This window comes from Gekko japonicus, unplaced genomic scaffold, assembly GCF_001447785.1.
Source record: "Gekko japonicus isolate JY-2015 unplaced genomic scaffold, Gekko_japonicus_V1.1 scaffold522, whole genome shotgun sequence".
Lineage (NCBI taxonomy): Eukaryota > Metazoa > Chordata > Lepidosauria > Squamata > Gekkonidae > Gekko > Gekko japonicus.
Genome location: NW_015169790.1, coordinates 3,390 through 14,311, shown reverse-complemented (window position 1 = coordinate 14,311; position 10,922 = coordinate 3,390). Strand labels below are relative to the sequence as shown.

The window sequence follows — 10,922 nt, the reverse complement described above, 5'->3', positions numbered from 1 at the left end:
GAAATCAGGAGAACTAGTTGCTGTTAAAGTCTTCAACAATGCCAGTTACCTGAGACCTCAGGAGGTACAGATGAGAGAATTTGAAGTCCTAAGGAAGTTAAACCACCAAAACATTGTCAAACTCTTTGCTGTGGAAGAAATTGTGAGTCTGGCTTTCACTCTACAATGAGGAATTGTTGCTATGGTAACATTGGTGGGTTAATAGTAGCATTATGATAAATTCCCTATGAAAAATGTGTTTTTTATTTGTCCAGAATTTTTGTACAGTGTGTTTGTGGCCCCTACGTAGCACACATAGCATCCTTTCTGTGTAGGCATGGCTAACTCTTTATCTGGGCACCTTGTTCATAAAAATATGCCCCAAACCATTTGAAGCTATGATATGTATGGTTTGTGTTTGGGGGATGTATACATCCACAGATACTGGATGTTGGCATTGGTACACCAGTATGCCACAATGCAGCCTGTTTCAGTGCAGCATTTGATCTCAAACCATGGGAAGATTAATGAGTTTAAAGAGACTAAGGATTGCACATTCAGTGGAATGATGGGGTATAGACTAGGATATGCTCCACTTAAAAGAGCAGGCAAGAGCCCTGACCTGGATAGCCCAGGCGAGCCTGATCTTGAAGCTAAGCAGGGCCAACCCTGGCAAGTATTTCGATGGGAGACCTCCAGAGAATGCCAGGGCCAGGAGGCAGAGGCAGGCTATCAAGCCACTTCTCTGAATGTCCTCCATGCCCCAGTAGGAATTGCCAGAGGTCGCCATGGCTTCCAGGCACGCGCGCGCACACACAAAATGCAAAAAAAAAAGAGAGAGAGAGAGCAGGCAAGGAATAATATAATTGAATATTTGACTGTGGAAAGTTAGCATGTGAGAAGGATATGAGCCTAGCCTTCTTTTAGTTAGAGAGAAATTTGTCATAATTCTTTCCTACCTTATTCCAAAGTGACACAATCCTAGGAGGCCTGTACCATCTGGTTATTGTGTAGCTGGTGTCTAATTATAGGCATGATGGCCAGTAGTTCCCCTCTCTTGCTCCTCCTCCGTGCTCTTTCCAGTTAGTTTTAGTGTGATTAAAACAGTTCTTTCAGGGAATTCATGCTGTCTTTCAGTTGTGGCAAAGTGAGGTGTCCAAAACAGCGGCCCATTTTTGTAACTGAGATAAACAATCCAGTCCCTACTGATAGGATTTCACTTTCACCCTCAAATCCAAACACAGGAAAGCAGCAAACAGAAAGTGCTGGTAATGGAGTACTGCTCAGGTGGGAGCCTGCTGACCTTGTTAGAAGAACCAGAAAATGCCTTTGGCTTGTCAGAATCCGAGTTCCTCATAGTGTTACACTGTGTAGGTAAGTTTCGGGGTTACTCATTTGTTAAAGGTGATGGGTCTAGGAGTTTGCATATCCCTGGTCCAATCAAAACACACAGAACATGGCTCCTCTAAGGGTCAATTCCAAGGTGATGTCTTGCTGACTCCCCACAAAATTGGAATAATCCACATGGCCAGCAGTTTACAAACATTCTGTCTCTTGTGAGCAATTGTTTTTCAGCTCCCTTGAGGAATTTAAGCTGGAGACCAGAATCTGGTGGTTTTCTCAGAAGGCTGAGGATGTGTGCATTCGAAAAGGGCAGTTCTTTCCTACTTATCATGAGTTGTGGAAAAAGACATATTCACCTGTGTATTTTGTATGTATTGCTCTAAATACCAACCAATCCTGAGGAAACCTGGCTGAGCTTGTTCAAGGCTTTTTATTATTCCATCCATTCTGCAAGTTATTCTCTGAGAATCTTGCCTGAAAGACATGTTGGTGATTTCAAAAGGTAAACAGGTTCCCTTCTACAGTATCCCCAGCCCAGGGCTGTGTTTCTGTGAAGCTGTTTGCCTAGGCCAGGGGTGTCAAACATACGGCCTGGGGGCTGGATCAGGCCCCCGGAGGACTTCTATCAGGCCCGCAGTGGAACTGGTTGTCTTCTGCTTTTTCTTCCAGTTCTGCTGCTGCTGTGTCATCATAGGTTTGCAGCTTAGAGATACACACCTGAACAGCATACTCAAGATTGCAACAGCACAGACATTTTGATGCAATAATTCAGAGCAGGAGGTGTCAGTTATCAGACACTGTCAACTAGACAAAATATTGCAAGAGTGCTAATGTTTTAAGCATGTTTTTATTTTAAGTAGCATGTTTTTATTTTTAAGTAAAAAAAACCCTTTGTGTTTGTGTCCTTTATAAAGTTTATATCTCCACTACCTGGCATTACATTTTACGACACACATGGCCCGGCCCAACAAGGTCTCATTTATGTCAGATCTGGCCCTTATAACATGCGTTCAACACCCCTGGCCTAGGCTTCACAGTAGTTTCCTCATGTCAAGATGCAAAGATAGAAATACCTGTTTCCTCATCTATCAAATTCTGCCCCTGCTCTATGAGTTCCTTTTCATACTCCTTCCCCTTATTTCCGTTTTTAGTGTCTGGCATGAATCATCTTCGTGAGAATGGGATTGTTCACAGGGATATCAAACCAGGAAACATCATGCGTCTCATTGGAGAAGACGGACAGAGTGTTTACAAGCTGACTGATTTTGGAGCTGCCCGCGAACTGGAGGATGATGAAAAGTTTGTGTCAGTTTATGGGACAGAAGAATATCTTGTGAGTAAAGCGCAAAGTGGGCCCTTTTAATTAAGAAAGTGAACTTCTGAAGGCATAAAATGTGTGTCTTATTCTGAATCTGGAACACAGAGTTGGTGTAGTGAATTGGTTTTTTTATTACTATAGAAAGCAAAGGACTTAATATACTAGCATCTATTTATTTACATTTTTTGTTTTGACATTTGTGCTCTGCTTTTCTCCCCAATGAGAACCTAAAGCAACTGACAACATGGTTCTCCCCTCCTCTACTTTATCCTCACAACTATCCTGTGAGGTAGGTGACGTTGAGCAAGAGACTGGCCCAGGGTCACCCAATAAGCCCTCATGGCAGAGTGGGGATGTGAAACTGGAACTCCAAGATCCTATTCTGACATTCTGACCACTGCCATGCCCCTGGGTTTCCAAAAGAGAAGAGACAAGAGAAATGACTTGGAGTGATTTGCGACTGGGGTCATTGTGGATTCTGGTGACCCTTCAGGAAATTGTAAGAGACTGCTGTGGGGGTTTAACCTCGGGAAGGGGGAACTTGAGAACATATTGGATCAGGCCAATGGCCAGGCCCGTAGCTACATTGAAGCATTCTGAGGCCCGCCCCCCGACTTCCTACCAAGACCCCACAACTTCCCCACCTGTCAGCAGCCTCACAGGCTCCATCCTGGGCTGGCGGCCGAATCGGGCAGAATCAATTTTGGCGGCAGAAAGACTCCCGTGTGTCAATTTCGGCAGTAGGAGCCCCAGCCGAATGTCAATTTTGGCCCCATTATATCCTATGGGCCATTGAAGTCAATGGCAAAAACATAGGGTATATTCTAGGGGGCTGGAGGGAAGGTGGTTTGAGGGAAAGGCTCCAATCTTGCAGCGGAGCTGCTGGAGCCTCTCCCCAAGATACCCACCAAGTTTCAAGAACATTGGACCAAGGGGTCCAATTCTACGGGCCCCCAAACAGGTTGCCCCCATCCCTTCCATTGTTCTCTATGGTGGGGAAAAGTAACTGGGGTTGGGGGAGTCTTGCTGATTTTTGCAAAGCACCCCCTCCGGTAAAGTTGTTTGAACTGGTATTCCAACAGTGACTTTGTACAGTGTTGGAGTGCTGCTGGCGGATAGCAGACTTGTGCTACTATCACTAATGACATCACTAGCAATAGACAATGGATGCACACAGTGTTCGGGCAGCTGCAGTCTATAGAAATCACAATAGAAATTGGTACATCAGCTGCCAAAAGAATAATTTTCCCCAAGTACAAAATATGCTTAGTGTTGGAAATAAATGGTATCCCTGACATGGAACCAGAAGCTCAAGGGAAGATGCCAACACCAAGATGCCCAAGAAATGAATCTCAAATGCACATTTATCATGCTATAAACTGGAGAGGTATCATCTGGAAAATTGTTTAATTATTCAAGCGGCCTGATCCTATGCATGTTTACTTGGAAGTGAGTCTCACTGTATGCAATGGGCCTTACATGGAAGTGCATGAGATTACAGTTCCAGGCTCTACATGTGTACAATGTTTCTTCCTTCCATGGTGCATCTCTCAGAGAACATTCCTCTGATTAAACGTGCTGGAAATGGACTGACATTTCAGACAGAACCGTTTTAGTGATGGTTCCCTACCAGAATATATTTTCACTTTCAGACAGAAACGCTTCTGTCCCGATAGGGAAGTGTTTCTGAACCGTTTTACCTGCAAACTGCTTCCAAGCGGTCTTCACTTTTCTATATCGTTTCTGAAGTGCTACGGGGTGCTGTGTAAAATGCCCCGGAGTCTGTGTAACCCAGCTGCAGAAAGAGCTGCTATCTGTGACTTGCCTTTGGTAATGCAACTCCCTGCCCCTGGAAACTAACAATTTGGAGATTGTGGTATTTATTTAAGATTCTTTCAGTAAACAACAGCCTTAATGTTGAAGCTGGGAATGTCCAAAAGGAAAGCTGGTTCGATGTAATGGTTGGAGGTGTTGGACTAGGAGCTGGGAAACACAGGTTCAAACCTCCAGTCTGCCATAAAGCGTGCTGACTAACCTTCCACCAAGCACCCTCTCTCTCTGCCTGGACTATCTTACTGGATTGTCGTGAAGATAAAAGGGGGAGGGGAGAACAGTGTACAACACTCTGAGCTCCTTGGAGGGAAAGCAAAATAAGCATGTACTAAATAAATAACTAAAAAGCAAAATGAAATGTTCTTATTTTTTTACTTCATCTCTTACAGCACCCAGATATATATAAGCGAGCTGTGCTGAAGAAGCCCCAGCAGAGGGCTTATGGGGCAACTGTAGATCTGTGGAGTATTGGGGTAACCTTTTACCATGCAGCCACAGGCAGCCTCCCGTTTATCCCTTTTGGAGGACCTCGCAAGAACAAGGAAATAATGTATGTATGTTGCATGGTTTCTTTAACTGTCAACTTCATCTCCTCCTCTAGCCCACTAAACCCGCCTCCCAGCAGGATCCTCTCTACCCTTTGAAAAAAAACAGAAACCCAGTAAATGTGACTTAAGTATCTAGAAGAAAAGACATCCTTGTTTGCTGACTCCCAAAACTGGAATGTTTCTTTCTTTGAATAGGTACAAAATAACAACTGAGAAGCCCACTGGAGCTATCGCAGGCATCCAACAACAAGAGAATGGGACCATTGACTGGACCTATGAGCTACCAATCACATGCCGACTTTCTCTGTGAGTAGACGGGGAGCTGATGAGCGTGATTGGAGGCTTCTGAGGTTCAGTTCCTTGCTGTGCAGCAGAATCTTCTTTGTGTCACTTACAAGTGCATGCACATGTACTCCTATGTACTCCCAGCTCACTGAAATAACATAGGGCTAATCTTTCTGCTCTCAGGTTTGAGTCGTACTTGGAAGTCCTGATCATTTTTCTCATGCAGTTGTGTATGCAAGTACATACTCCTGTGCCTGTGTAGTTTCTGACTAGAGGGTTATGCAACTTGGACCTTAAAAGTTCCACTGTATCAGGCCAAGGACCGTCTAGTTCCACACCCTTTTTCACAGTGGTTAGCCGGATGTTTCTGGGAAGCAAGGCATGAAGTCAGAAGCCATCCCCAACTATTTTCCCACCTACAGCTGGTATTTGAGGGCATTTTGCCTCTGAAACTGGACGCTCCCATTTAATTCTCATGCTTTTTATCATATTTAAGAGTCAATTTAATAAACAGCCAATATGCTCTCAAACCAGTTACAATGTCATCCAAAATCAAAAATCAACAATATAAACTATCTAGTGAAAATAGATAGTTACATTATGTAGGAGGTGTAGAACCCAGCCATACGAACCAGCCACTGTGCTACATCAGTAATGTGGTGTTAGAAGGCCGGTATAAAAAGGTACCTTTGCCAGAGCGATTATGCCCATGTAGTTCAGGGAAAGTTGAAACAATTGAATATATTCTACTCCACTGTGTATTTTATGAAACCATCAGAGTAAAGATTATTCATCCTATCCTAAAGAGGTATCACGGATATTCAGATAAGGAGATAAGTAGGAAACTATTATTTGATCCTGTCCCGCAGCTCATAATAAACTATGCTAAATTTCTAGCAATAGCTCAAAAATATGTATTACACCTGTAGAACAATCTTAGAAATAATCTAGAAGGTCCAGGGGATGCAGAGTAAAATTGTACAACCCCGAGAATACTTATTCAACTGTTGTTAAGAGTATTGTAGACATTTAGAGTTTTAGCAATTTTGTAATTACTAAATACAGTTTTTATTTAAATATTTGATATTTTATAAAGCTTACTAGTATCTTTTTTGTATTGACCTACTGAGGTGATTGATTGTAATTGACTTGTGCTGGTTTTATACCGAATAAACACTGATAAACACAAACTGGACTTGAGTTCTGCAGAGGCATTGCCTTCCACTGGTGTGGGTGTGTAGAAGAATAATATTGAGCTGTTTTTCTTCTTTGCTCCCTGTAGTGGACTGAAAAGACTACTTGTCCCCATCCTCGCAAACGTTTTGGAGGCTGATCAAGAGCAGTGCTGGGGCTTTGACCAGTTTTTTGCAGAAACCAATGACATCCTGCACCGGACGATAATCCTTGTCTTCTGTTTGCCACAAGCTGCCATGCACTGGGTCTTCATCCACTCCTATAACACGTAAGGATCAGAATATATATATATATAATGAAACAAGCTCAGTCCAGCTTGGAAACTGTTTTACAAGCAACAGCAGATATATTATCCCCTCTGTTCAGTTAAAAATAGCATTCAGCCTTACCCTCAAAGCTGCTAGAATGAGAAAGTTTTGAGTAATTTTTGGAAGGTGAGCACAGGAGACCTAGCACCCTGAGAAGGAATGACAAAGGAAGTGCCCTTCTAGTGTGACCTCAGAAAGAAAAGTGATATAGGTTCCTTTATATATGAAAACACTGGTCCATTATTCCTACTTCTTTTGTGTTCTAGAACTGCCAATTTTTTTTGTTCTAGAGCTGCCATATTTCTAGAAGAAGTCTTCCAGGAAACAAATATAGTTGGCCACCACCAGGAGTACTTCTTTGAGGGACACTCATATGCATTGGAGCCCAGTCTTCAGGCTCATAATTTCCCCAGGACCACAGAAAACTGTCCTCTGATCATGCTGAGCACAGAACTGGAAGATCCAGTGGTGCTGAGGTACAGAGATCGTGAGTATAGTTAATTTGTCACATGCCTTGCTCTTCTCTCTGGCCATTTATACATTCCTGTCATAGTTGCTTACAACTGTGCTTTCATAATTAGGTCACTCCCTATTGGTCAAAAACAAAACCAATTCTGTGTTTATAGCAGAAACAATTTAATGCAGAAAATAGGTTTATCTGCAACTTGTGTTATGCAGTCCCATCAGCTGGAACAAGCAGCAAGAGATAGATGGATAGTTATTGTGGGGTGTCTCATATACTTTCCTCTGAAACAACTAGTTTAGGTCCAAGTTGCAGAAAGGATCGTAGGATTACAATCCTAAATAGATTCAAGTGGGTAGCCGTGTTGGCCTGAAGCAGCAGAACAAAGTTTAAGTCCAGTGGCCCCTTTAACACCAACAAAGTTTTATTCTGGGTATAAGCTTTCGTGTGTATGCATGCATTTTGTATGCACATATGTATTTGTTGGTCTTAAAGATGCCACTGGACTCAAACTTTGTCTTGATCCGACATAGAGTTATTCCTTTCTGCTCTGGAGTTATAAGGGCATAACTTTGTTTAGGACTGCAATGTAGATCTGTTCCACTTTGTGTAAATACTGGAACTTCATTTATTATGTGGTGTTGTGTCAACATAGTTAATTACATGGTAACACTGTAAAAAGTGGTAATGTATAAAATCTCTCTCTGTGTGTAATAAAAAAAGGCCAACGCTATGCTCGGGATTATTAGGAAGGGAATTGAAAACAAATCAGCCAGTATCTTAATGCCCCTGTATAAATCAATGGTGCGACCTCATTTGGAATACTGTGTGCAGTTCTGGTCACCACACCTCAAAAAGGATATTATAGCATTGGAAAAAAGTGCAGAAAAGGGCAACTAGAATGATAAAAGGGTTGGAACACTTTCCCTGTGAAGAAAGATTACCTTCTGATAAGTGTGTACTTCTTTGTTTGGCTGTGGAACCTGACAGGGGGGCAGGGAATATCTAACTAAAACTACTAAACTAACAAGGATCTCAAAAAATAAAGTAATTCATTACAAAGTTTCCCTTGCCTTTAACACTAAAAATAAAAGATGAAGGTTAATTATTTCAGATACTGATCAGTACAAACATTGAAAACGGTATTAGTCAAAATAAGTAAATTATGGTATTTTATGATTAAGAGTATTAAACTTTCAATGTCCACATCTATTTCTTCTTCTTCTTCCTTTATGCTTAGAAAGTTTGGGACAGCTTCTCTCAAATGCGATTCTGAACCCTCTTCTGAGGAACTGCTCGATGAATTTGTGGTATTTCCAAGCTCACATTCGCTATTGTCTTCTTCTGTCTTGTCGTCCTCTGCTTTCACTTTCGCTTTCTCACTTTTTTTATGTTTCTCCAAAAACGCATTAGTTTTTACAACAGAGTCTATTTTTTCTTTACTTTCCTTGAAGTTGAAGATAAGTCCCTCTGGTATCATCCATCTGTAGGGAGTGGAATTTTTCTGTAAGGACATAGTCAATTTTTAATACTGCTGTCTCTTCTTTCTTATCTCAAATGGAATGTCTTTCAAGATTCTTATGTTTCAACCTTTGGTTTTCATGGTAATCCCATTTCCCCCCCCACCTCAGGCCCCACTGATCTCCTCCCCCCCGCTCTCGCGGCAAGGTCTGAGTGGCTTCCGGCTGCTTGGGCCTCCCAATCTCCTCCTTCCTCCCTCCAGCTTGGGCCCCACCAATCTCCTTCCCCCACCCCACCCCGGCTCCAGTGGCGAGGCCTGAGCGCCTTCCAGCCACCGGCCCGCCAGTTCCCAGAGCATTCTCTGCGCATGTGCAAGGAACGCTCTTTTAATTTTTACTTTTTATGTAATTTAAATATTTTTCCAACTTTTCATATTTTTCTGCACACCTGGGCATTGGCCCACATGTGCAGGAAAATCTCCCTGCCCCCCAGGTGCCCCCGATGTGTGGATTTAGGTATCCACACACAGGGGGTGGCTTCGCTATTAGTACATAGATATGGAGCAGAGGTCCATCAGTGGCTCAGCCACAGTGTATAGATAGGAACTCTCAGTCTGGGGCAAGTGATGCTCTGTATTCTTGGTGCTTGGGGGGGGTCAACCGTGGGAGGGCTTCTAGTGTCCTGGCCCCACTGCTGGACCTCCTGATGGCACCTGGTATTTTTGGCCACTGTGTGACAGAGTGTTGGACTGGATGGGCTATTGGCCTGATCCGACATTGGCTTCTCTTATGTTCTTAAGTGGTTGCCGTAATCATGGAGTAAATATGCTGTCAAATTGCAACTGACTCACAGTGACCACAGGACCATGGAATTTTCAAGGCAAGAGATGAGCCATTGCCTGCCTCTGCTTAGCAACCCCAGCCTTTCTTGGTGGCCTCCCATCCAAGAACTAACCATGGGTGTGTCCCAGCTGAGCTTCTGAGTTCTGACAAGATTGGGCTAGGCTGGGCCATTCAGGCTGCTTCAACATACACAGTACACCTGTATCTGTGGATTGCATGTTTTGGGCACTAGATGTCACCATTGCTCTGCAGCAGTGCGTTCACAGTGGTGTCCTGTCGTGCTTGGTTTGAAAGCATGGAAGAAGGCAGTGGTTTTTTCCAGACATAATGTGAAACTATGATTAGTTTGCAAAACTAGGATTTGATTAACAGGCAGTCATTCAAATCCTGTTTGCCTTGACAAATGCAGGTTTCTTTGCCTTCACTCTTTCCTCTGCATTGTGTTTATAGACTTGGCCTGCATTTTGGCCAGGGTGGCATCAAGGAATAAGATTACTACATTTGTATGTCACACAAGACCATAACTAAAACTAACTGTGGTTCAGCTCCTGACCCTAGCTGATTGTAGGTGGTGGCCTGCATTCAGAAATTCACGCTAGCCGTAGTTAATTTATTTAAACATGCATGATTTCTGACCCAAGCCACTGCTTCTCCTCCCTTCCAGCCCCATGTTAAAGACATTTAATAGCAAAAATGCTGCTTATACTTTGTATCAAAAATTGTCATTACTTCCTAAAATGCCCTCATGCAGTTATTTTGGGGAAATGCTCTACTATGCTCAACAGCTTACGTCAGTGGACTCTAGCAGAGGAAGGCCAGTTGAAATTTTGTGACTCCTATAAGTCTGTGGCCCTGACCTGAGTGGCCCAGGCAAGTCTGATCTTCTCAGACCTCGGAACCTAAGCAGGGCTGGCCGTGGTTAACATTTGGATGGGAGGCCACCAAGGAATTCCAGGACTGCTATGCAGAGGAAGGCAATGGCAAACCACCTCTGTTGTTCTCTAGCCTTGAAAACGCTATGTGGTCATCGTAAGTGGGCTGTGACTTGGCAGCACTTCACACCTACACATAAAGTCTGTGAATTTGGCCTTTATTTCAGAGTGCATCAGCTCACTGGAACAGAGGCAGTCCGTATACAGTTGGTGGAAGAGATCCCAAAGCATTTTTAAGTTGTTTGCTGGGTTTAATGTAACCGGAGTTTTCTGTCTATCCATTTCTGACTGTCCATTAATGATTGCAAGAATATCATGGAAAACAATAGGTGCATTTGTAATTTCTGTGGTTTGGCTACAGTGCCCTGTTTTTCTGTTTGTTATTATTTTAATGCTGCTGTGAGGTTCTTTTCTC

The 10,922-nt window shown here is 43.1% G+C and overlaps 1 protein-coding gene across 1 annotated transcript in view; it reads left to right on the top strand.

Moving 5' to 3' along the window:
• IKBKE (inhibitor of kappa light polypeptide gene enhancer in B-cells, kinase epsilon) overlaps positions 1–10,922 on the top strand; it is a gene marked incomplete at its 3' end in the record, with an annotated part of 15,648 nt that overhangs the window by 2,213 nt on the left and 2,513 nt on the right. The window contains exons 2-8 of the mRNA XM_015417008.1: positions 4–142; positions 1,224–1,353; positions 2,475–2,656; positions 4,864–5,024; positions 5,218–5,328; positions 6,590–6,769; positions 7,100–7,296. Of these exons, the coding sequence (XP_015272494.1) occupies positions 4–142; positions 1,224–1,353; positions 2,475–2,656; positions 4,864–5,024; positions 5,218–5,328; positions 6,590–6,769; positions 7,100–7,296 (1,100 nt within the window). The remainder of the gene's footprint in view (positions 1–3; positions 143–1,223; positions 1,354–2,474; positions 2,657–4,863; positions 5,025–5,217; positions 5,329–6,589; positions 6,770–7,099; positions 7,297–10,922) is intronic.